Source organism: Phyllostomus hastatus, unplaced genomic scaffold (assembly GCF_019186645.2).
Source record: "Phyllostomus hastatus isolate PE091 unplaced genomic scaffold, TTU_PhHast_1.1 phas_scaffold_501, whole genome shotgun sequence".
NCBI lineage: Eukaryota > Metazoa > Chordata > Mammalia > Chiroptera > Phyllostomidae > Phyllostomus > Phyllostomus hastatus.
Window position 1 is genome coordinate 32,954,711 of NW_025334033.1, and position 27,706 is coordinate 32,982,416.

Sequence of the window (27,706 nt, forward strand, 5' to 3'; positions counted from 1 at the left end):
AATACCTTGTTAGGCTATTTAAAGTAATAAATAGCACAAGCAGGCATCCATGGTAGATTGCCTGATACAGAAATTCTATTTCCTTTTCTTGCACAAGGTCAGTTACATCTTTGCCTTTAGTTTCTTAAATCTACAATAATACTGTTAGCATTTACTATGTACCAGCCACTATCTCAGTGTGTTACATGCATATATTAATTTACAACAACCTTATGAGGTAGACAAAGAGAGGTTAAACAACATGCCTACAGTTACTCAGCTAAGAAATGGAGAAGCCTTGATTTGAATCACAGCAGTCAGAGTGGGTTTGTTTTTTTTGTTTGTTTGTTTTGTTTTGTTTTGTCCAGAGCCTGTGTTTTTAGCCATTACACTGTACTGTCTCTCTAAACAAAGGAGTTGTGGGCTGTATCAGTTGTTTATGGTCTGTTAAACTGCATGATAAACAGTCACAAAACCTCAGAGGCATAGAATAATAAGTATTTGTTGATCATATGTTGAAGTAGGTGTTAGGCAACTCTGTTGATCTTGGCTTGGCTGGGGGTCAGCTTGCTGCAGAGCATGTTCCAAGTGTCTCTCATCCTGCAGCAAGCAAACTAGTCTAGAAATATTCTCATGGTGAATGGCAGAGGCATGTCTGCTACAGGAAGTCACGTGGATGATGGCAGAGTCAAAGCAGGAGGACGTTATAAAGTTAAGGCAGTGGATGTAAGAATGTGTCACGACACATTGAGGTTGTTTTGTAATATACCACAACTGCCAAGGTCTAGGGTTCCAAAATTCATGTATATTAAGAATGAATTCTAAAAGTTGACCTTTTTCAAAAAATCACATTTCTGACAATTTAATAGAAAACTCATAAAACATGCAAGTATGCACACACACACACACACAAAAATTTATAGAAAGTATGCAGAACTTCTTGCAAGAATACTTAATCCAGTCAGTAGTTCCAAGGTAGTGGTGGTGATGATGATGATAGCTAACCTCTATAAGTTTACTATGTGGCAAGCACTGTTCTCAGCACTTTGCTTATAGTAACTCTCTTAATCTTTACCACAGCCCTCTCAAATAGGTACTATTAGTAGTTTCCATTTTACAGATGAAGAAACTGAGAGGTTTAGTAATGTCCTATGTTCATGCTACTTTTTTGTAAGATCTCCACAAAAAGTAACTTTCAGACAAGATCTGGCACATTCAGGGTGGTATGGCCATACACATAAAGCAACTTCCCAAAGTTTCCTCTTTTATTGAATTATTTCCAGACCTCTTTGCTATGGTTTGAAGACCTGAAATCTGGTCCTACCCAATTTAATTCTCATTAACTTCCATTGCTATGAAGTATAATTTTAGACAATCAGGAGCCTGGGATTTTGTAGATGGAATGCATGCCTTGGAGGGAGCTGAACTAGATGCTTTAGAGATTTATTCTAGTTTTGAGAATGTATGATTCTGAGTCCCTATATGTATTTCCTCCTATGTATATTCAGTTTTAAAAGATTTCTTGAGTCTCTTTCATGTGAATAAGCTTATTTCTAGAGGATGAGGAAAGTGTCCACTAAAGTCACTTTATTCCTCTTTTCTAAAAATAGATCCCTTTGTTTTTATTTTCTTTCTCACCCTGCAAACAGAGATCTCTGCACTGATGTAGAGCTGTTTTAAAAACAAAGTTGTTTTCATTTGCACCTCTCTGATAGGTAGCGATACTGACCATCTTTTCATGTGTCTCTGGATCCTCTGTATGTCCTCCTTGGAGAAGTGTCTGTTCAAGTCCTTTGCCCATTTTTTAATTGGGTTGCTTGTCTTTTTAAGGTGGAGTCATGTGAGTTCTTTACGTATTTTGAAGATTAAACCCTTGTCTGAGGTATCATTGGCAAATATGTTTTCCCATACAGTTGTTTCTCTTTTTATTTTAATACTGTTTTCTTTAGCCGTGCAGAAGCTTTTTATTTTGATGAAATCCCATTTGTTTACTTTTTCCTTTATGTCCCTTGCTAGCTATCAGAGAGATGCAAATTAAAACCACAGTGAGATACCACTTCACACCAGTCAGAATGGCCATCATAAACAAAGCAACAAACAAGTGTTGGAGAGGTTGTAGAGAAAAGGGAACCCTAGTGCACTGTTGGTGGGACTGCAGACTGGTACAACCACTACGGAAAACAGTATGGAATTTTCTCAGAAAACTAAAAATGGATCTGCCTCTTGACCCAGTAATTCCACTGCTAGGATTATATCCTAAGAACCCTGAAACACCAATCCAAAAGAACTTATGCACCCCAATGTTCATAGCAGCACAATTCATAATAGCCAAGTGCTGGAAGCAACCTAGGTGCCCATCAGTAAATGAATGGATCAAAAAACTATGGTACATTTACACAATGGAATTCTATGCAGCAGAAAGAAAGAAGGAGCTCCTACCCTTTGCAACAGCATGGATGGGACTGGAAAACATTATGCTAAGTGAAATAAGCCAGGCGGTAAAAGACAAATACCATATGGTCTCACCTTTAACAGGAACCTAATCAACAAACAAACAAACAAGCAAAATATAACCAAAGACACTGGAAGAGAGAACAGGCTGACCGTGACCAGACGGGGGAGGGGAGAGAATTTCAGGGGAAAAGGGGAAGGGTTTGCAGCAACAAGTATAAAGGACACATGGACAAGAACAACTAGGGGTGGAAATGGGAGAGAGATGGGGAGGGCTGGGGGGGTGGTCTGGGATGGGAGTAAAAGGCAGAAAACTGTACTTCAACAACAATTAAAATAAAAAAATAAAAATAAATAAAAACAAAATTGTTTGATTTGGTCAGATGATCAGAAAGACCAGATATAAATCTGAGATATGGTGTGAATGACATTAATGTATGTTATTTAAAGTGAGCATTTCTAATTCTACTGTTTTCCTATTTCAGATGTTTGAGAGTTAAGAGGTACATATGTATTTCTTGGTATTTTGTGATGATTACCTGAGTAAAATGCTGTTTTATTCAACAGGTGGGTTTTCAGAAAAGACATATGAATGGAGCTCAGAAGAGGAGGAGCCAGTGAAAAAGGCAGGACCTGTCCAAGTCCTTATTGTCAAAGATGACCATTCCTTTGAATTAGATGAAACTGCACTAAATCGAATCCTTCTCTCAGAGGCTGTCAGAGACAAGGAGGTCGTTGCTGTATCTGTTGCTGGAGCCTTTAGAAAAGGAAAATCATTCCTAATGGACTTCATGTTGAGATATATGTACAACCAGGTATGTAGAGGTGTTTTAAAAAGTTTTCTGTTTCTGTGCTTCTGTCACTTTGTGTTTTTATTTAGTAGTGTCCATGATTTCCATTTCTATTATTATGTATCCTAAATGTGAACCAGTTTTAAAATGCTAAGGTGTAATCATTTCAACTTTGGTAACATTCTGGCTTTATCACATGTGTCTCCAACTATTATTTCCATCCATCACTTCATCACATATTTCTGCTTCATTTCAGAGAAAAAAAAGTAAATTGCTGATATGAGTATACTTTCCATCAATATTTCAATTATGATAGATTTTAGTAGTTATTTAGGTTTTTCATTATAAAATTTACATGCAATTACATGCACAAATCTCAAGAGTATATTTGCATATATTTTTAAAATCCACATACCTCTGTAGCTCCAAATTTTATCAAGTATATCTTGCCTTTACCCCAGAAAGTTCTATCTTATCTTTTCACACTCATTTCTCACCCCTACCCTACCCTAGAAGCAACCAACAGTGTCACAACATTTGAGACAACAGTACAGTGCAGAAATGACAGTTTAAGAGACACAGAATAAATCAAAAGCAAAGGGATAAATAGAAGATTAGAGCTGGGGAACAAAGGGTTGGTAGTAAAGAGCATACCAGTATTTTTTTCTACATTTTTACCCATAGCAATTCTGGTGCAAATATAAACTTTGAGGCAGAATAGACACTACCTAGAGAAACTTCATATTATGTATTTATACCATAATTACTCATTTTGGATTTATCTTCTATAGTTGAGTTATTTTTGAACAATTTGGTAATGTTAACTTTAACATCTTGTATTTTTACAATATTTTTAAAGAGATTTTTATTTATTTATTTTTAGAGAGAGGCAGGGAGGGAGAAAGAAAGGGAGAGAAACATCAATGTGTGGTTGTCTCTTGCACACTCCCTACTGGGGACCTGGCTTGCAATCCATGCATGTTCGCTGACTGGGCATCAAACAAGTGACTCTTTGGTTTGCAGGCCAGTGCTCAATCCACTGAGCCACACCAGCCAGGGCATCATCTTGTGTCTTTAATGTCCGTTCAAACAAATCAAGAACAGAACGGCTAAAATACTCAGGCTTCAAAAGCAAGCAAAATTCTTATTTTCTATACAAATATTAGTGTGCTACTTAACACAGATGAGAAAATTGAATAAACAAAATTCATATACTTTACATTCTTTGGGATTATACAGTTTTAGATGTATTCATAGTTTTGACTGTTAAACATTTGAGTGAAATACTCAATAACACTTGTCATGCTGCTATGGTTAAATAGCATTTACTCAACTTAAAGTGTAACAGCTTTTGTTTTTGTTTTTCTGTACTTACTACTAGGTACCTCTTCTCCTGCTTTTCATTCCCTTCTTCCCCAATACCATTATAGTACATCATTGTTTATATCCTGATATTATATGTTCTCTCATATCTTTATTTCTTTGTTTCTGTAATGCCCTCCAAGTTTGCATATCTGGAAAATTCCTAAACATCCTTCAAGTCTTAGCTCAAACATCATTTCTCCTTTAAGTCTTACCTGACCAAAAATTAGTAGTTATTTCTTTTCTTATGCTTCTATCTTTCCTTCCTCCCATTTTGCTCCCTTATGTTCCCATCTTTCCATACACTCCCACTTTGGCATCCATATATTGCATTATAATGGTTTGCTAGCATGTCTATCTCCCTATTAGGCTAGGAACTTCCTCTGGGCTGGGTATCTTTGTATCCCCAGAACCCAGTATAAAATGTGGCAGGCAATTGTTTCTCTGCAATTGCTTTTTGGATGAATAAATAAAGTAATTGTATCATTACAATAGTTGTGAATATGTTGTTTCCTTTTGACTAGAGTTGGAGAGAGATACAGACCTGAATGGATGAATGGAAAATACTATACTACATACTTAGTTCTGTATCATAGACTTTCTTAATTTATAGGAATCAGTTGATTGGGTTGGAGATTACAATGAACCACTGACTGGTTTTTCATGGAGAGGTGGATCTGAACGAGAGACAACAGGAATCCAGATATGGAGCGAAGTCTTCCTTGTCAATAAACCTGATGGTAAAAAGGTATGATGTGAATTTCTTAAAGAAAATAGATTTTTATGTGCAACAGTTACTGCTTTTCAGGATCCTCAAAAACTCTCTTGAAAACTAATTCTTGGCCATTTGACATGATGTTTAGAAGGGAAGAGGGTAGTATTCTATTACATGTTTCCTGTTTCCCTTTCTAGTCATCAGGGCAGAGAAAATTGTAGAGACAATGGAACAGCAGATCAGCTAACATCTAAACTTTGTTTCAATGTTGTTTCTGTTATGTTGGATTACCTGTGAAAATTAATCATTATAGTATTCAGCAGCTAATTAATACTTTTATTTTCTGTGGCATTCATGACACCTGTACAAAATACAGTATTCATTATTAAAGGTTTACTTTAGTTCTTATGGTGTTAACTTTGTGGTAACCTAACACTCTACATGTTGTATAAAATATCAGTAACATACTCTATTTGCCTATAGGTTGCAGTGCTATTGATGGATACTCAGGGTACCTTTGATAGTCAGTCAACTTTGAGAGATTCTGCCACAGTGTTTGCCCTTAGCACAATGATCAGCTCAATACAGGTATGGAATACAATAAATTAATTTTTATGGATGTTTCTGTCACTTGTAATAAAAATTATGAGTCTATGTATCTTTACATGTGTGTGCTAGGGAGACAGACAACAGAAATGGTAAATCATGTATATTATTTGGCTCAGTTAGCCTACTAGTTCTTGTAACTGTACTCTTTGAGATACAATTGTTTTTGCCATTGTCATCTAATTTCTAGTAAGTTTTCAAATTGCCTACTTCAGTCAGAAAAGGTTATATTATCTTACTGATCTTTTTTTTTGTTTAAAGCATTTAATAAACTTAATAATATTAAATTTTATAATATATGCAGATCCATTGGGATAAACTATTATAAGTTATATTTTATGAAACAAGATTTATAAATGCAAAATTTTATTTTACATAGTAGAAACATTTATAAATATTAAAAAATCTACATGGGTTCACAACTTTTTAAACATTTTAATATATATTTAGGAAAGTGTCTTCTTATAAAAATGTTTATCTCCCTTTCCTTTCCTTTTTTTCTTTCCCGGACTTTTATTAAGTAGTGTCTTTGAGGTTATTGGAGGCTTTGTTGAGGTTATGTTGTCCTAAAAGGCTGTTGGGAATTTTACTGTAACCATAGAACCCACAGCATAAAAGATTTTAAGACTATTTAAAATATTTTCTATTTATGGAAAGAGCAAGAAGACATAGTACACAAGAAACAGACTGTTAAAAGCAAGGTTAGATAGTTTGAAAAGGTAGGAATGACAAAGTGGTTAGGATGAGTAAGTCACACCTGAAGTTATAAGTAGGGAAAATGGAGCTAGTGATCTTGCAATAAAGGCATCTTGTATGGGTAGGACAACAGTGAGAGGATGAATAAAAGGAAAATTGAATTTTTTAAATAAAGGGCTTTAAGATAAAAAGCCATAATTATAACCTATGACTTATTAGCATTTAAAAATATATTTCTTAAATCTATGACTCTTTAAAATACTTATCTAATTTCTTCATAATCAACAGTATTAGTCATTTATACAAACCAATTAAAACCAGATTGATTTTTCCTTTTACTATTTATATTTTACCTGAAGACATTGAATATTTTCACTGAAAAATCTAAGTCCTTTAAGTAATGACTGTTTGTTATTATCTGAGAAATGATCTATTTAAAAGTATACTGTTTGTAATAGTCCACAAAAAAATATATCCCTAACTTTTCTTTGAAGTTACTGATATTTATTCTCCTCAAAATAATGTCATCTTGATGCAGTAGTCTGTTCATGAAGCAATAATGCATATATTTACAGGTGGGAGAATGTTATTCAGAATCTAACTTTCAACTTCTGGCCAAGATGGAGGTGTAGATAGACACACTGTGCCTCCTCACACAACCAAAAGAAGGACAACAACAAATTTAAAAACAAAAAATAACCAGAACTGCCAGAAAATTAAACTGTATGGAAGTCTGACAACCAAGGAGTTGAAGAAGAAACATTCATCCAGACCAGTAGGAGCAGTAGAGACTGACAGCCAGGGCAGAGAGGACTTGCAGCAAGGTGGCAGCTATTGGACCGGGAAGTCCCACATTTGCGTGGGGATAAACTGGGAGGAACAACTGGAGAGAGAGACAGAACATGCACCCAAGAATTCCAGCATGGGAAGTAAAGCCTCAAAACCTCTCACTGAAAAACCTGTGGGGACTGCAGCAGCAGGAGAAACTCCCAGCCTCACAGGAGAGTTTGTTGGAGAGACCCACATGGTCCTAGAACATACACAGACCCACCCACATGGGAATCAGTACCAGAAGGGCCCAATTTGCTTATGGGTAGCAGGTGAAGTCTCTGGAAGCCAGCTGAGAACTGAGCAAACAGCATTGTTCCCTCTCAGATCCCTCCCTCACAAATAGTACCATAGCACAGCAACTTGGGTTGCTTCTCCCTGGCAAATACATAAGGCTCCACCCCTTACTATAGAACAGGTGCACCCAAACAAACAAACAAACAAACAAACAAAAAACATGGACCAAATGAAAGAACAGATCAAAGCTCTAGAAAAAATACAACTAAGTGATGAAGAGATAGCCAACCTAGCAGATGCAAAATACTGATAATCAGGATGCTCATAGAACTGGTTGAGTATGGTTGTAAAATAGAGGAAGAAGTGAAGGCTATGTAAGGTTAATTAAAGGAAAACATACAGAGAACCAACAGTGATGGGAAGGAAACCAGGACTCAAATCAATGGTTTGGAACAAAAGGAAGACATAAACATTCAACCAGGACGGAATGAAGAAACAAGAATTACAAAAAAATGAGGAGAGGCTTAGGAACCTCTGGGACAACTTTAAAATTTCCAACATCTGAATCACAGGTGTGCTAGGAGGAGAAGAAGGGCAAGAAATTAAAAACTTACTTGAAAACATAATAAAGAAGAACTTCCCTAATTTGTCTAAGGAAATAGATTTCCAGGAAGCTCAGAGAGTCTCAAAGAAGTTGAACCCAAGGAAGCACACACCAAGCTACATCATAATTACATTACTCAAGATTAAAGATAAGGAGAAAATCTTGAAAGTGGCAAGAGGAAAGGAGACAGTTACCAACAAAGGAGTTCCCATAAGACTATCAGCAGAGTTCTCAAAAGAAATCTTGCAGGCAAGAAGAGCCTGGAAAGAAGTATTCCAAGTCATGAAAGGCAGGGACCTATATCCAAGATTATTCTATCCAGCAAAGCTATCATTTAGAATGGAAGGGCAGATAAAGTGCTTCCCAGATATGGTCAAGTTAAAGGAGTTCATCATCACCAAGCCTTATTAAGTTTAAGGGACTTATCTAAGAAAAAGAAGAATATCAAAAATTCAAACAGTAAAATGACAACAAACTATCAACAACTGAACCTAAAATATAACAAAAACAAAAATGAACTAAGCAAACAACTAGAACAGAAACAGAATCACAGAAATGCAGATCACATGGAGGGTTAATAGTGGGGTAGCGAAGGGGAGAAAAGACACGGGAATAAATGGTAGGTACAAAATAGACAAGGGAAGATTAAGAATAGTATGGGAAATGGAGAAACCAAAGAACTTTTATGTATGACCCATGGACATGAACTATGGTAGGGGAATGCTAGTGGGAGGGGAGGTACAGGGGAGAGGGGAATAAAGGGGAGAAAAAAATGGGACAACTCTAATAGTATCATCAATAAAATACATTTTTAAAAAACCTAACTTTCATGTGATGAAACATTCTATAGACATAACTAAGATAATCAATTGTGAACAAGTCAACAATAGTTTTCAAGACAATTATATATTTGGATTATTCAGATTTAGATCACCATTATTTATGAATATGAGTGTTTTATTGACTATTGTTAAATTGGGTTCATAAAGTAATTTTTATATTCTTCAGAACAGGTAGCTATTGAATTTCTGGAACAATTTTATGATCATTGTATATTGTTTCTTAAGCTTCCTTTACTCTTTGATTAAGGTCTTATAAATATCATTATACAAGAATGTACTTAAACAACAATAAAAAATGTGAAAAAAGAAACAAAAAAAAGAATGTATGTAAGACTGTTCAAGTTTGTGATAACTGGTATTTAGAAAACTAAAGAATGACAAAGTGAGTGCTAAGGATGATGCTAATGATTTTCCCGTTTTATTTTTTAATCAAGGTATATAACTTATCCCAAAATGTACAGGAGGATGATCTTCAGCACCTCCAGGTAATAACATTTATACTCTTCTTTAAATATCTGGTAATATATTAAGCATGTATAGTAGAACTTCAGGATTTGGTTGGGTCTTCTTCTATTTGGAAAACTTAACAATTCAGAAATCTTTAGGAACATAACCAAAAGGAGGTTGTTTATTTCCAAGGTATTTTTTCCAGTCTTATATTGTTACATTCTTTTAAAATTAATTTTGAAATTCCTTTGTTTCTGTAAATCAACTTGCTATTGGCCCTGTCTATGTGAAAACATGTGGCATATTAGAGTGGAAAAAGAGTCTTTGCTTTAAAAAATGACCCAAAATGTGAAGTCGAAAGCCTTACGGTCAGGGATTTAATAATTGCTAGTATGATATGAGTTGTATGCCAGATTTTTCCCCCCCTGTGGACTACTTTCTACCTAAAAACTATGGAGGGGCTACTTGATGATAACTCATTGAATTCTGTTTTAGATCTGAAAGTGACTTCATTGACACCTTATACTTCATGTTTTATACATAAGGCAAATTTGGCTGAAAGAAGTAAGACTTGCCTAAATTCTTGTGGCTAATTAGTGGTAGAGTGGAAATAAAAATGTGGTCATCTGACAGGGTCAATGCTCCTTCTATTCTCCAAGCAGTATTTAAATCTCAAGTAAAAGATTAGATATTTCCTAAAGATGCTTCACATTTCTGTAACATTCTGCTCTTTCAAGTCATGTTATATTGGTACATAGCAAAGCCTATTGTTTCTCTGATAGATGCCTTCTGCATATTTTATAGGAAATTTTGTTTTCAATATATTATTTTATCTTGGCAAAAGAGTCATGTACAAATTTAACAGAAAACAAAGGATGATAAAGCAGGGTAATTTGTGACATCGGAAATATGTGAGTTCACAACCAGCATTGCTCCCACCAAATATATTTCTTGTACATCTCACTGACCATTTTTTGACAACTTGACAATATGCCAAATAATTGTTAGATGTTTCTTATAATAAGTTCAATTATTTCTGCAGGCATGTACTGTTCAATACTAGTTTTAGGGATTTCTAGAAAAGGAATGGTTTGGGACTTTTATATTAAGTAAATTAGCTTGTTTGAGATCATTTAAAATTTTTCCTGTAAATGACAACATCTCAGTCTTCCTCAAAAAAGACTGACTTCAATTTATGTTAATAGATAATTCTAATGAGAGTGTCCAATCTCTGGACCAGCTTCCCTTTAGATATGATAATCCAAACTTTCATTTAATAACTCTAATCAGATACCTAGTAATTACCCCTTACTTTCTAGATTCCCATAGCCCTCACAGGAGAGACAATGTGGTACCGTGGAAGGTATTCTCAAGGATAAGGGATGGACATCCTTGGTGTCAGCATTCTTCCCCAGGTCTGAGAAGCCATTGTGGCTTGTTAGTCATGTGTATGTGGTGGCATTTCCTGTGTACACATGGGGAAACCCACTCTGCCTCTCTGGATGAAACTCGTACTAGGGGCCTAATCACAGTCACCCTGTCAGGTCTGTGTTCTCTAAAACCTTCCACTTCTGGTAACAAAAGAACTACCATGATTCCTTTCAACTGGGAGCAATAAGAAAATATAAGATAGCAGTGTATTTAACTGTTCACTTTCTAAGCCAAATGCCTATATTCTTTTGTAATAATCCAGGCCATTGTGCCATTAAGTGTCCTCAGGCAATAGCCTTTATAAATATATCCTACATGGTTTATTGCTCTCTAGTCTGATTATGCAATTTGTGCTTTGAAAGGTCATTTAATGTTTTTTCCTCATCTTCCTACCAAAAGAGGAAAAAAAAACAAGACTGTTCTATACTTTAGATATAAAAGGTGTTAGCTTTAAAGTGCAAACTTTATTCTTAAGTGTACTTTATATATCCTTAATTTTAAAATATCTAATTACTGTACTGTTTTATCTACCTAGTTCCTTAAAATGATTAGTATAATCTTAATAATATAGTATTATCTTACAGCTTTGGGAAAAAATATAAATGGAAGAGGCTAAACCTTGCAGATACTGAAGTTTTCTTTGTGCATGAGTTTGTGTGTATAATTTTCCTTCCAGCTTTTCACTGAGTATGGCAGACTGGCCATGGAGGAAACATTCCTGAAGCCATTTCAGGTGAGTTGGGGTTAAATGATGGTAAAAATTCTTTTAACATTTTCTTAAAGGCCATAAGCAAGTATTTTAATGTATTGAGAGGGTCTACTCCTTTCTCTTTTTAAAAATTTCATTGAAGAAGTTTGTTTGAATATCCCTTTAATGCTATTTGATGATTGGAGAAGATAGAAATAGGGAAATAAAAATTTAACAAATTGTATTTTTTAAAAAAGAAAGGGAAAATAAAAGAATGAATGAGATATTTTGGTTCCTGCAAGAATATCAGCTTTTCTCCCCTAAACTCAACCCTAGCAATGTCACAAAAACAAACAAACAAAAATTGTTAAGTTTGCCAGACAAATCCTAAAAACAAATAAGTAATACTCCTGGCACAACAGAAGGTGGTTGCAAGCCATAGCACAAGCTGGCTGAGCACCAGAAACAGTTTTCTGAGTTCTCTTTCTTACACATTGACCTGTGGGAACCATTACCTCTCTCTTACACTGAGTCATAGAAGACGAACAAACAGCTCAGCCTCTGTTGGGAACAGCAGGATAATATCAGAGCAATATCTGTACTTGGATTGGGTGGTATAAGCAGATACTCTGGCCCCCTATCCCTATAATTATATGCCAAGAACTAAGAGATTATATCTAAGTCAAACAGCCCTTAAAAACAGTTACCTGGAGGAGGAAGAGATTTAACCACCGAAGACTGTCTACTTGAAGCATGATTGCTTCAGCCTGGGCTTATCAGAGGGGGCTCAAGCTAAGCCCTAGAATTTAGCCTCTCCCTTCAGATACATGTCACCAGTCAAAACGGATAATGCCTTTGGAGGAATGAGAGCACACAAAGAAACTTAACAACTAACAAAGGGCTATAATTAATGGCTCAGATGGCAAACAATGTAAAATAAGCTATATTGATTATCTGTTGATGCATAACAAATCATCCTAAAATCATAAACATTTATTATCTCTCACAGCTTTTGAGGTTAGGAATCTATCTGGAGTGGTTTACACTGGGTGATTTTGGCTCAGGGTCTCTCAAGAGGTCTTGCTCAAACTGTTGGCCAGGAGACATTCTCTGAGGACTTGACTGGACAGTCCACTTCTAAGCTCCAACAGCCACTATGGCTGTTGGCAGGAGACTTCAATTCCTCCCAACGTGGACCTTTCTGTAGGGGCTGCTTACAACAGGCATTCCTCAGAGTAAATGAATCCATTGCCAGAGAGGGCGGCCAAGAGAGAAGCAGCAACATTTATAATCTAATCTTGGAAGTGAAGACATTCACTATTCGTTCTTCCAAATTCTATTGGTCATACAGACTACCCCTGGCAAAACCTGGGAAGAGACTAAACAGAGGTGGGAATACCAGGAGTTAGGGATCTTGGGAACCTTACTGGAGGCAGACTACCATAGAAGCATATTAAATATTCTTAAGAAATAAGGGATGAATCTTTTTTGCGTCCAGTAATAGAAAATTGGATAATTTGTATATACCTTCTTTCTGACAATAAAAAGACTCAACAGAAAATCAAAAATTTGTTTGAATGAAGGAGTATTAACAATAGTAAAAAACTGTGATCAGAGGGAAGGGAGAGGCCAATGAGTGGATGAGTATTATCATGTAAACACTAAACAAAAGAAAACTAGTGTAGCTACATTAATATCAAATGAAGTAAACTTTAGGAAAAAAGCATTACTAGAGATAAAAGGGTGTTTCTTAATAATACAAGAGTGCATTGTGAGTAAATAAATTGGTAAATACATATGCAAATGTAAACAAACATATATATATATATATATGAAATAATAAGTTCTAATTTATGGTAGTTAAAAAAGACAGAACCAAAATATTGGACAAAATAGAATGTAAGTTTTGTTCCTCATATCAGTTAGGAGTTTTAAAAAAAATATACTAGGTGATTGCTAAAATTTCAAGAATTATCACAAGAATAATACAACTAGTACATCCAGGGCCATAGAGGATGGAAATGGCATTAGCAAAAACAAATAAAATAAGCAAATATTGTAATCACTCTAAAGAGGACTAGAAAAAAAGAGAAGCAAGGTAAAAGAGGGACACAAGGAAACCACAAACCAAGATGGTAAAGTCCAAGTGTATTCATGATTTCAGTAAATATAGATTTAAACACCAGGTAAAACAGATTACTAGTTTCTGCCCTGGCTGGTGTGGCTCAGTGGACTGAGTGGCCTACGAACCAGAGTCACCAGTTTGATTCCCAGTAAGGTCACATGCCTGGGTTGCAGGCCAGGCCAGGTCCCCAGTAAGGGGTGCACGAGAGGCAACCACACACTGATGTTTCTCTCCCTCGTTCTCCCTCCCTTCCCCTCTAAAATAAATAAATTAAATATTTTTAAAAAGAGATTACTAGTTTCTATAAAAATCAAACTAATCATCTATATGTTATTTATAAGAAACATACTAAAACATAATAATAGGATATACCAAGCACATACTACATGAGAGAAAACTTGGGTAGCTATGTTGATGTGAGACCTCAAGTAAATAAGAATTATTTAGAATAAAGAAGTTGATAATGACAAAAAGTTCACTTCGCCAGGACAATGTAAGAATTCTAAATATGTATGTCAAATAGTCTCAAAACATATAAAGTAAAAATTGGTAGAATCATAAGAGGAAATGGGTAAATTCATTCAAACACAGCTTTCCTAACTATTGATTGGTCAAACAAATAGAAAATTGGTCGAGAGAAAGAGAGGTGAAACACAGGGTTAATAAACTTGCTTTATTGGACATGTATGAAATACTATACCTAACACAGGGAATAAACATTGTTCTTAAGCATACAGAGTGCATTTATAAAAATTTACCACATACAATGCCACAGAGCATGTTTCCACAAATTTCAAAGGACTGAATTCATACTGACCTCATTCTATGACCACAGAATACGTTAGTTAAAAGTTAATAAGAAAGTGTTCATTTAAAAAGCATATTCTGGAAATTTAAATATATATTTCAAAAATAACTTGTGAATCAATTCAAAATAAAAATAAAAATTTGAAAATACTGTGAACCAAATGCTTTTAAAGTTGTGCATGTTGAAAATAAATACTATAATGAGGACAGTACTTGGAGGAAAAAATATAGCCCTAAAAGTTTATTTTAGGAGAGAAGAAAGGCAGAAAATCAGTTATGTAAGCACAAATTAAGAGAAAGAAAAACAACAGAAGAACCCTAAGGAAAATAAAAGAACCTAGTAAGAATTACATGCTTCAAGATAGATCAGTCTTAAAAACATACTGTGGAATGAAAAAAGTTGCCTTTTAAAGGCTACAGTATGATGGCATTTTTAATGTAGTCAAAAATGAGCAAAACTAAACTAAACAGTGTATTGTTTAAGAATATACATATATGATAAAATTACAATGAAAGCAAAATTTAGGATAGTGATTACCACTGGAGAGGAGAAATAAGGATACGTCAGGGAGGGACACACAGGAATTCAGTGTTATTGGTATGTTCAGTTACTTAAGTGGGTTTGTGGATCCACAGGTATTTGTTTTATTAATGTGCTTAATAGTATGTCTCAATGCCAGTAATTACCAACTAGCAAATATAAGTTTTTTAAAAGGTGTACCATTCACAATACAAAAAAAAAAAACAACCTTTGGTAATACTCACAAAATACAAAGACTTTCATGCAGAAAAATTCAAGGATACATTAAAGATTAGAAAGGGAAATTTGTATAAAACAGACATATTTCAGATGGGATGATTTATTATAGAAAATTTAGTTCTCCCCAAATTAATAAATTCAGTGTAATTCCAATTAAAACCACCACAGGATTTCTAAAGAAATCCTTTTGTATATAACTTATTTTTCTATAACTTATTTATGGAAGATTTAAATTCTATTTTTATTTAAGTCAAATTTTAAAAAGAAAATTCAAATCGGAGGATTGAATACACATTAAGAAACCACATAAATGAAAATGGTGTGGTCCTGTACAGATACAAGAAAAAAGCCCAACAGAACTAAACAAACTCCAAATATAACCCCATATATATGGAAACCCTGTATTCAACAGAGGTAGTATCATAAACCAGTGGGAAATGGATGGATTAATAGCTTGAGTTTAGAAAAAATAATTTACTATTTGAAGAAAAAGTTGAATTTCTGTTAAACACCATGTATACTAGTAAGCTCCAGTTGGATTAAAGAACTAAATATAAAAGTTAAAACTATACTAATAGAAGAAAATGTTTGAAATATCCTTCTGAACTAAGGTGAAGAAACACTTATTTACTAAGACCCTCACAAAATAAACCATGTAGTTAAAAGTTGATGAGTACTGTTACATTAAAGAGTATTTTTATTTATCAGAGGACTTTATAAACAGAGTGAACAGACTGGTAGAAGATACTGACAATGTCAGAAGTCAACAATGACCTAATATATAGAATATGCGAGGAAGTTTTGCAAATAAGTAAGGAAGTTTTGCCAATAAAAAAAAATGGCAAAGGAACCACTACAGACCTATTAGAATGGCCAAATTTCAGAGCACTGACAAGACCAAATGCTCCACAAACGAGGATGTGGAGCAACAGGTATTCTCATACATATCTGGTGGGAATGTAAAATGGTACAGCCACTTTGGAAGACAGTTTGGCAGTTTTTTGCAAAATAATAAACATACTTTTAACATATGATCCAGTTATTGCACTCCTTGGTATTTACCCAAAGGAGCTGAAAACTTATGTCCACACGAAAAGCTGCAGACAGATGTTTATAGCAGCTTTATTCATAATTGCCAAAACTTGGAAACAAACAAGATGTCCTTTAGTATATAAATGGATAAATAAACTGTATACATCCTGACAATGGAATATTATTCAGTGCTTAAAAAGGAAATGAGTTATCAGTCTATGAAAAGGCATGGATGAATATTAAATACATATTACTAAGTGAAATAAGCCAAATTGAAAAAAGGCTACATATTGTATAATTCCAACTGTATGACATTCTGGAAGAGGCAAAACAATGGAGGCAAAGATCAGAGGATGGTAGGGGTGGCAAGGAATGGAGAGATGAATAGGCAGAGGATTTTTAAGGCTGTGAAAATACTCTATGTGATACTATAAAGATTGGCATATGTCATTATACCATTGTCCAAACCCATAGAATGTACAGCACTAAGAGTGAACCCTATGGATTTTGAGTGATTATGATGTGTCAATGCAGGTTCACTTTTGGTTTAAAAATATGCACCATTCTGGTGAGTACTGTTGATAAATGGGGCAGCTCTACATGTATAGGGACAGGTGGTACTGGCCAATACTTTATATTTTCCTCTCAATTAAAACTGCTCTAAAATAGTCTTTAAAAAAACAAAATGTTCAAAAATGATAAACTGCACTTAATTTTAGGAAAGAGTCTTAAGCAAATTTGGCAACACAGCAGGGCTCAAAGTCAATATTAAGAAATCGGAGGCATTTTTATACATCAACAACAAAAGATCAAATCAGAAGTCAAGAAAAAAATCCCATTTGCTACAGCAACAAGAAAAACAAAGTACCTAGGAGTAAGCCTTACCAAGGAGGTGAAAGACCTGTACTCAGAAAATTACACAACACTGAAGAAAGAAATTAAGGAAAACACAAATAAATGGAAGCATATACCATGTTCATGGATTGGAAGAATCAATATCATCAAAATGTCCATATTACCCAAAGCAATTTACAGATTCAATGCAATCCCTATTAAGATACCAATGATATATTTCACAGATATAGAATAAACATTTTAAAAATTATATGGAACTGTAAATGACCCTGTATAGCCACAGCAATTTTGAGAAAGAAGAACAAAGTAGGAGGGATCACAATACCTGATATCAAACTGTACTACAAGGTCACTGTAATCAAAACAGGATGTCACAGCACAGGAACAGACACACAGAACAATGGAACAGAATAGAGAGTCCAGAAATAAATCTAAGTCTTTATGGTCAATTAATGTTTGACAAAGGGGGCAGAAGCATAAAATGGAGTAAAAATAGACCCTTCAACAAATGGTGTTGGGAGATCTAGACAGCTACATGCAAAAAATGAAACTCGACCACTAATGTACACCATACACAAAAATAAATTCAAGGTGGATAAAACTTAAATATAAATTGTAACACCATAAAAGTCCTAGAGGAGAAGATCATAGGTAGGAAATCTCAGATATTCCATGCAGTAATATTTTCACTGGTATGTCTCCGAGATCAAGAGACATAAAGGAAAGAATAAACAAATGGGATTTCATCAAAATAAAAAGGTTCTGCATAGCTAAAGAAAACAGCATTAAAATGGAAAGAGAACCAATTGTATGGGAAAACATATTTGTGAATGATACCTCAGACAAGGGTTTTATCTCCAAAATATATAAAGGATTCACATAATTCCACTCCAGGAAGACAAACAACCCACTTTAAAAATGGGCAAAGGACTTGAACAGACATTTCTCCAAGGAGGAGATATAGAGGGCCCAGAGGCATATGAAAAGATAGATGCTCAGCATCACTAGCCATCAGAGAGATGCAAATTAAAACTACAATGAGATACCACCTCACACCAGTGAAAATGGCCATCATAAACAAATCAACAAACAACAAATATTGGAGAGGTTGTGGAGAAAAGGGAACCCTGGTGTACCATTGGTGGCAATGCAGACTGGTGAAGCCACTGTGGAAAACATTATGGAATTTCCTCAAAAAACTAAAAATGGAACTGCCTTTTAACCCACAATACCACTGTTGGGATTATACCCTAAGGATTCTGAAACACCAGTTGAAAAGAACCTGTGCTTCCCAATGTTCATAGCAGTACAATTCACAATAGCCATGTGCTGGAAGCAACCAAAGTACCCATCAGTAAATGAGTGGATAAAAAAATACTGTGGTATATTTACACAATAGAAAGATGCAGCAGAATGAAAGAAAGAAGGATCTCCTACCCTTCTCAACATCATGGATGGAACTGGAAAGCATTATGCTAAGTGATACAAGCAAGGCAGTGAAAGAGAAATACCATATGATGTCACTTATAAGTGGAACCTAATCAACAAACAAGCAAGCAAAATACAACCAGAGACACTGAAATAAAGAACGATGTGACAGTGACCAGAGAGGAGGGGGTAAAGGGATTATAGGGGATAACCGGGGGCCATCAAGGAACATGTATGAAGGACACATGGACAATGCCAAAGGGGGTGGGTTCAAGGGTGGGAGATGGGGATGGGTAGGGCGGGGGGGCATCGTGGGGTGAAAATGGAGACAATTGTACTTCAACAGCAATAAAAATAATAATAAAATTAAAAATAAAAAGAGGCAAAGGGTATATAGGCAATCCACAGAAAGGAAACCTGAATGGCTAACACATTTTTGAAGAATGTGAAATCTTATTGATACCAGATAAAAATTAAAATAGACATACCACTTTACACTTGTTAAATAGGCAAAAAGTAGAATGTGTGGTTAATACAAAATGATAGAGAGAATTTGGATGAATGGGAATACCAGGACCTGTTAGTGAAAGTGCAGATTGGAGCAGCCATTCTGTGGAGCAGAGGAAATGTACATGTATATCCATTGGAGCATTGATAGAGTAGTAGAAGTAGTGGGGAGTTGGAGGCAACTTAGGTGTCCATCACTAGAAGAATGGATACATAAAATATGGTGTAGAGCATACTCTGGAATATCTGCAACATCCAATGGCAGTGAACCAGCAGTGTATATATATACACAGTAGCATGAATAATAGTGTTAAAATTCATACTGAATAGAGCAGAAAAAAGTTGGAGATCTATAACATATTATTTATGATTATTTAAAATACTCTACATATGCTATATATTGGATTGAAGAGCAGATACTTGAGAAATGGGAGTGGGGATCTGGGTAAAATATGAAGAAATAAAGAAAAAGGGGCCTTAGCTTGGAGAGACGATGGTATGCTGTGAGTGAGAGAGTATGAATCTCTCCCCTGTGGTCTGGGGAGGGGTGGGGAGAGGAGACAGAGTAGAATAAAACCATTTTTTTCTGACAATCTTCTATATGGTTTACAATACCTACTAGATTCTGTTGTCTTTTTAACATTTGTCAGGCTGATAGTTGAAGTATTATACGGTAATTAGGCTACTTGCTTTGATTTTTCTCTTCTCTGAATTTGTTACTCTCAGGATCCATTGGCATAGACTGGGGAACTGCATTATAAATTCTGGAAAGGAATGTTAAGTCTTATCAGCAGGTACCATTGCTTCTTACACTTTGTCAGATATAGGCCAAGATGGAGATACACTTTGCCTCCTCGCACAACCAGAAGAAGGACAACAACAAATTTAAAAACCAAAATAACCAGAACTGCCAGAAAATCAAACTGTATGGAATTCTGACAATCAAGGAGTTAAAGAAGAAACATTCATCCAGACCTGTAGGAGGGGTGGAGACAGGCAGCCAAGGGGAAAGGACTCATGGTAAGGCAATGGCTGGAGGACCAGGGTAGGGGGGGAGAGGGGGGGCGAGGTGGCAGTCCAGGTGGTCCCATATTTGCACACAGATAAACTGGGAGGAACAACTGGTGAGTAAGACAGAACAAGCAACCCAACGTTCTGGCTCGGGATAATAAAGCCTCAAAACCTCTGACTGAAAAAATCTGTGGTAGTTGAGGTGGAATGAGAAACTTCCAGCCTCTCAGGAGAGTTCATTGGAGGGACCCACAGGGTCCTAGAAGGTACACAAAACCACCCACCTGGGAATCAGCACCAGAAGGACCCAATTTGCTATGGGTAGCAGGGGAAGTCACTAAAAGCCAGCAGAGAGCTGAGCAAAAGGCATTGTTCCCTCTCAGACCCCATCCCCCCCAGCACCAAAGTGCAGGGAAGTGGGTTGCCCTGACCTGGGGAATACCTAAGGCTCTACCCCTTACTACATAACAGGTGCACACAGACAAAAAAATATGGCCCAAATGAAAGAACAGATCAAAGCTCTAGAAAAAATACAACTAAGTGATGAAGAGATAGCCAACCTAGTAGATGCAGAGTTCAAAACACTGATAATCAGGATGCTCACAGAAATGATTGAGTATGGTCACAAAATAAAGGGAAAGGTGAAGGCTTTGCCAAGTGAAATAAAGGAAAATGTACAGGGAACCAACAGTGAAGGGAAGGAAACTGGGACTCAAATCAGTGGTTTGGAACAAAAGGAAGAAATAAACATTCAACCAGGACAGAATGAAGAAACAAGAATTCAGAAAAATGAGGAGAGGCTTAGGAACCTCTGGGACAACTTTAAAATTTCCAACATCTGAATCACAGGTGTGCCATAGGAGAAGACGAAGGGCAAGAAATTGAAAACTTACTTGAAAACATAATAAAGGAGAATCTTCCCTAATCTGGCAAAGGAAATAGATTTCCAGGAAGCTCAGAGAGTCCCAAAGAAGCTGGACCCAAGGAAGCACACACACCAAGGCACATCATAATTACATTACTCAAGATTAAAGATAAGGAAAGAATCTTAAAAGCAGCAAGAGAAAAGGAGACAATTACCAACAAAGGAGTTCCCATAAGACTATCAGCTGATTTCTCAAAAAAATTCTTACAGGCAAGAAGTGGCTGGAAAGAAGTATTCCAAATCATGAAAGGCAAGGACCTATATCCAAGATTATTCTATCTAGCAAAGCTATCATTTAGAATGGAAGGGCAGATAAAGTGCTTCCCAGATATGGTCAAGTTAAAGGAGTTCATCATCACCAAGCCTTATTAAGTTCAAGGGACTTATCTAAGAAAAAGAAGAATATCAAAAATACAAACTGTAAAATGACAACAAACTTACAGCTATCAACAACCAAACCTAAAAAAACAAAATGAACTAAGCAAACAACTAGGACAGGAACAGATTCACAGAAATGCAGATCACATGGAGGGTTATTAGTGGAGAGGGGGAAGGAGCAGAATGGGAGAAAAGGTACAGAGAATAAGAAGCATAAATGCTAGGTACAAAATAGGGGAAGGTTAAGAATAGTATGGGAAATGGAGAAACCAAAGAACTTACATGTATGACCCATCAACATGACCTAAGGTGGAGGAGAGTAAAGAGGAGAAAAAAATGGGACAATCAATAAAATATATTAAAAAATAAAACAAATGAGACCAACCAATGCTCAGATAGATTAGTTGACAGAGTAAGTTACTGTTTTTGGTTAAAAATGTGAACTGTGAACAAATAGAAAAAACTTGAAGAGATCATCACTTGTTAGTAAACTATTGGCATTATGAATGTCTGTGAAAAGAAAAAGTTTTCACTAAATTTGAATCAACTAAGTCCTAAACAGTTTTGGACTTGTCAATCTAAGTGTCTAAAATTGAATTGAGAAACTCATTAAGTAGTAGCAAAAGTGGCTTCCAAAGCTATTTATAAATATTTAAGATTAAAGCAACAAAATTCAAACCAGAGGAATACTAAACATTATGTAATTAAAAGATAAAATGCAAATATATTTAAATCTCAGAACATTTAAGATAGCAGCAAAATAATTCATATTTAAATTAGAAAAAGGAAAAACTAGAGATAGAGGAAAAACTCCACAGTAAAATAACTTTAAATAAAAGTTCAATTAATTTAGCAAGCTTTCTTAGCACCAACCACTTCTATCCTCTTCCTCACTCCAGAAAATTCACTATTTTTTCTATTGTGAACCCATGTCACCTCTATAACCAACATAAAGCATGTATTGATACATTTCACATATTTGTAATATTAATAGCTATATATTGGCATATCAATATGCCATAATTTGTATAGCCATTTCCCAATTGTTAAACATTGGGATTTTTTCACTATCACTCATACTAGTGCTATGACACTCATTTTGAATAATTTCCTAAAGAATATAGTCTCCAAAGGGAAGTTAACAAAGATGATAATGTTTTTTCATGATTTAAAAAATATATATGATCATTTATAGGATACAGCATAGGTCCATCTTTTGCCCCAGTTACCTAACTGGATTTAATTCATTTTAAAAATGTATTTATGGCTTCAAATGTTTTTATTTGAGAAAATTAGGATAATTTATAACCTTCATTTTTATCTCTACCTATATGTATGAATAAATCAGGATTCAGCAGTATAGAAAACTGATGGCTTTTGAAATAAGGACCGAGATTTATAGAATTCCACACATGATAAATATAAATCATACAAATTATCATGGGAGGGCATGGGACCAATGGATTTGCTTATTAGCTGGCTTATATCAGTTCATAAGAGCTAATCAGTAAAATATTCAGGACTTAGGTAAGCCCATTATTAAACAGTAGCTTGAAGTCAGTCATGGTGTATATACTTACATCACAGAAAGTGTCAAATGCTACAAATCAAGGTGTTTTGTTGTTTGGAGAGCCAGTTTACCAGCCCATTGGGTGGGAGCACTAGGCAGAGAACATGGGAATTTGACACTATAGATAGAAAAATAGAATATAGATTGTTGACTTGAAAAACTAAGACTTTATACCTGATGCTATTCTACACATGGTCCTCATTATGTAGACTTTGGAAGGTGTCCAGTGAAAACGACCAAGAAATGAGACAAAAAATCTCCTAAGAAAAATGCAAAATATAGCCAAACCCACATACTTGGTTTCATTTATCCTGGTTCATGAATTTCTGTTTTGCAAAATTGTTTCCTAGTTAACCTCTGTTTTCAGAATACATGTTTTAGGTATAAGTGTTCTGAATACAAGTTGTTATATTTTACTTTGACAAAAATTTTGATGGAAATTAAATATATATTTATAGATATTTAAAAACAGACATTTTATATATTTACAAAGACCTATACCCACTACCTTTAAATAGCCAATTATCTTTAAATGTAGATATATATAAATTTATATATAAATAAAAGATATATATTTTTATGATATATAAATGACAAAGATATAAATATGTTGGCATTATTAGCACCAACCTATTTATATCTTAATAAAAATATATATATCTTTTATTTATATATAATAAATATTATATATATTTATAGATTTATATAATATAAATATTTATATTATTTAAATATTATATAACTATATATAATTTATAGATTATATATATCTTAATATATAAATAGGTTGGTAACATAATAAAGATATGTTAGCACTATATCTTTATTATGAATGACAAAATAAACTATGGTCTATCCATGTGCTGAAATACTACTTGGCCATTAAAATCAAAATCAAATAGCTAACAGAGCACTATGTATCAGGCACTGTTCTAAATGCCTTATATATTATCTCACTTAGTAGTCCTGTGAGATGGGTTCTATTATTATCCCTCCTTGAGAGATGAGGAAATGAAGTGTCCATAACATTATAAATAAAAATTGTGAAGCTGAAATATTTCTAAACTATTAATAAAAATGTCTTATAATAAAAAATTTGGCCTTGTTAGAAGACTGAATTAGCTTTCTAATAGAAAATATTTCAAAATCATCATATCAAGTGATCAAATCATTTGCAGCCAGTAACTGTAGGGAAAAAAATGTATTAAAATGATATGTTAGTTATTTTCCTGGAGTGTGTGTGAAGTAGGGGGCATAAAGAGAGAGATTTGTCAGCTTTTTTGAATTATTTATTTATTTTTGTCATTCTAAATAAATACCCACTTTCAAGCCTAATTTTGTATTCTTTTTCTTATTGAGCCCTCCCCCCACAGATTATCTAAGCTTCAGGTCCCACAATACCTGGATTCCCACTCCTCTTTGTACCATTAATGCATAAAGAGAGCCCATGTAGGAGAGGATGGGGCACACATAATAGAGAAAAAATATCTAAAGAGATAATAGAAGAAAACTTTCCTCAAATAAAATTAGAATCTTCATAAAAAGCTGTTAAAATGCCAAGCTGAATGCACTCCACCAAGAAATGAGAGACAGAGATGCCCTCAAATTGGCTGAATAGCACTTTGTAACTATGATCAGTTTTCGATCAGCTTTTAGTTTACACTGAGTGGAAATAAGATGATCTAATAGACGAGAGACTGCTCAGAAACTTTCAAAGATTTTATGTTTGCTTTTAGTTCCATAATGTAGTAAATAATACTATTCAAGTGACAATATCATTTAATTGGTTTCAATTAAAAAGCAGAAGGAGGCAAGTGAGAGAGCCCTTATCAATCCTTTTTTCTGATTATTTCTTAGAGTCTGATATTTCTTGTTCGAGACTGGAGTTTCCCATACGAGTTTTCATATGGATCTGATGGTGGCTCCAAATTCTTGGAAAAACGCCTCAAGGTTTGTTAGATATTTAGGTGCATGAAACTTCACCATTAGTAATCTACAGAACTATTTCTGTTGAATGATTTCCTGAATAGATACTCAGTAGCCACATCATTTGACCCTAATAGTCTTTTTATGAACAAGCTAAGATAGATTTAATACTTTCAGAATTATAATTTTAAAATACTGTCAATAGTTATGATACAGATAAAGAGTTCTTTGTACAATAGATTATCTGTAAAACAATGATTTATTCCTAAAAACAAAACTTTTAATTTGAAGAATTGAATTAGTTCAAAACTAACAGTGCAAATATCTGGATTCATGTTCTAGTAGAGGTTTAAAAGTCAATTTAAAAGAAATATCTAATTTTGCAATCCTCCATCTTAGAACATTTTGCTAGTAGTTCACAGAAAGTAAAATTAGAAAACACTTCATTTTCTATGTCATGATGGTTTAATATCGAATGATTTACATTGAACAGAAGTCTCAAAAAATACCTACTCAGAAACACCCCCCCAAAATTGAGATTTTAAAAAGTTCCTTTATAATCAGGATCTCTGGGCTTACCTTTTTAGGTTTATAATTACTTTTAGGGTAATTTGTACTATTAACTGTCAAATATATGTGAGAAAAGATAACAATTCCCAACTATTCAGATACCTTTCTAGAATTTAAATGTATACCTACCAGGTGACAAGAAGCTGTCTTGAATATCTCCTGCAAAGAAGGGAGGAATATGTTATGATCTATTCGTGTTTCCTATGAGTACTTTGAATTAAAATTGGAATTTGTAGGAACTAGCCAGAGTAAAGCCCTACTAATTTGTGCTACAAAATGAGAATGCCCATCTGAGTTAGCACAAGAATGTGCATTTGCTAATTGTGATAATAATGTCATATTTATGCTATACTTAGGTATGACAAATTAACCCAAGATTTTATTCTTTATTAGTATCAGCCCTTTCATGTCATTTTTATAATTGTGGGACTAGATAGAAAATATAAGATGCCACAGAATTCTCTGGAGTTCAGTTTATATTGGCAGTAGTTTAAACTTCAGGATGATTTACTACTGCAGGTCTCAGGGAACCAGCATGAAGAACTACAGAACGTTCGAAAACACATCCACTCCTGTTTCACCAAAATTTCCTGTTTTCTGCTACCTCATCCTGGCTTAAAAGTAGCTACCAATCCAAACTTTGATGGAAAACTGAAAGGTTTGTCTGTCTTTTAACGAACATATTTACATCACAGTCTGATTATAAAAATGTCTGGGCTTATAACTTCTTGTTTAGTTCATTCACTCGTGTGAGGCTGATGATTAGAGATTTTCAGGGGAATTGGGATTCCTGGGCTGGTGCTAGAGTGTCTCCTTGGTGAACTGTGGGATTCTGTGGGTGCTGAGTATGTACACAGAAAACAGGCTAAGTCCTGTGTCCACTTGGGAGGCAGTAACTGTCATCCTTTTACCGAGGTTCCCACTTACCCCTGTGCATTGAGAAATTCTCCTTAATTTCTTCCTGTTTAATTTTTCTTATTTACATTAAAGGAGAAAAATAGATGTCTATATCATTGGGATGTTGCATTAAGTTATATAATTAGAGATTGAAATATTGCATAGTACTGAATTCAAGCTCTTTAAAACAGCTAGTAAAAAATTTAATTTCAAATTATTAAAAGCTTCAGTGAAACTGGATTCCTCTACTGGATGAGGACCAATTTTTTAAAAACCAAAAGCACTACAGTGTTTTTCAAATAGTTTTGGGTTGGCCAAAAAGTTCATTTGTTTTTTTCTGTAAGACAGTTCTAGTAGCACTTAGTTGTCTTCATCTTCATTCAAAACCATTTTGTTAGATTGTTTTTGGCAGCTGTCATATCAGCATGCATTAAAAAAATCAAAATTGGTGAATTTTTGTGTAGCTGTTTTAATATGGAAGGTGGAAGAGAATAAGCAATATTTTCAGCATATTGTGCTTTATTATTTCATGAAGTTAATATTTGAAAATTACATGGTATTTGGTAAAGTTCCTAAGAGTGAAATGTGTATGTTCTGTATGTGTGCCATATGCTGGGGGAGGATGCCAATGAGGAGAAAGGGTGTATCCATGTGTTTTCAAAATGATATAGTTTAACAGTCTTACATAATACTGGAGCTTCTAAAGCTCCAAATGAATTAATTTGTGAATACTAATGACAACTAAACCTGGAAATAGTTGGGTAATAAACTCAATAGAAGTAACTGCTATTTTTAAATAAACTAAGAAGATTTTATGACCAAAAGAAAAGAAAGGTAAAAAAGCAACTGAAACATAAGAAAAGATTTGTGCGGTGTATGGAGAGAGGTGCTGTGACTGCTTGAATGTGCCTAAAGTGGTTTGCGAAGCTTCATGCTTGCGTTTTCTCACTGGACAATGCCTCATGGTCTGGCAGATCAGCTGAAGTTGATAGCTACCAAATTGAGACATTAATTGAGAACAATCAACATTATACCATGCAAGAGACAGCCAACATATTCAAAATATCCAAATCAATAAAGTTATTGGTGAAAAAGAAAAATGTGTGTTTCTTATTTTTATAGAAAAAAACATAGCGACTTTTTGGCCAACCCAATATGTGCTAATAGTATGTAATTCTCTCTTAAACAGAGGCATGTCTAACATTTTAAGATTTCAAACCAACTCAACTTATTAAAAA

The 27,706-nt window shown here is 34.6% G+C and overlaps 1 protein-coding gene across 2 annotated transcripts in view; it reads left to right on the forward strand.

Annotated features, from left to right (window-relative positions):
• ATL1 (atlastin GTPase 1) overlaps positions 1–27,706 on the forward strand; it is a 54,061-nt gene that overhangs the window by 14,956 nt on the left and 11,399 nt on the right. For both annotated transcript variants that reach the window (XM_045822661.1, XM_045822663.1), the window contains 7 exons: positions 2,998–3,245; positions 5,197–5,331; positions 5,782–5,886; positions 9,546–9,596; positions 11,666–11,722; positions 24,933–25,025; positions 26,091–26,229. In XM_045822661.1, coding sequence (XP_045678617.1) covers positions 2,998–3,245; positions 5,197–5,331; positions 5,782–5,886; positions 9,546–9,596; positions 11,666–11,722; positions 24,933–25,025; positions 26,091–26,229 — 828 coding nt within the window. The remainder of the gene's footprint in view (positions 1–2,997; positions 3,246–5,196; positions 5,332–5,781; positions 5,887–9,545; positions 9,597–11,665; positions 11,723–24,932; positions 25,026–26,090; positions 26,230–27,706) is intronic.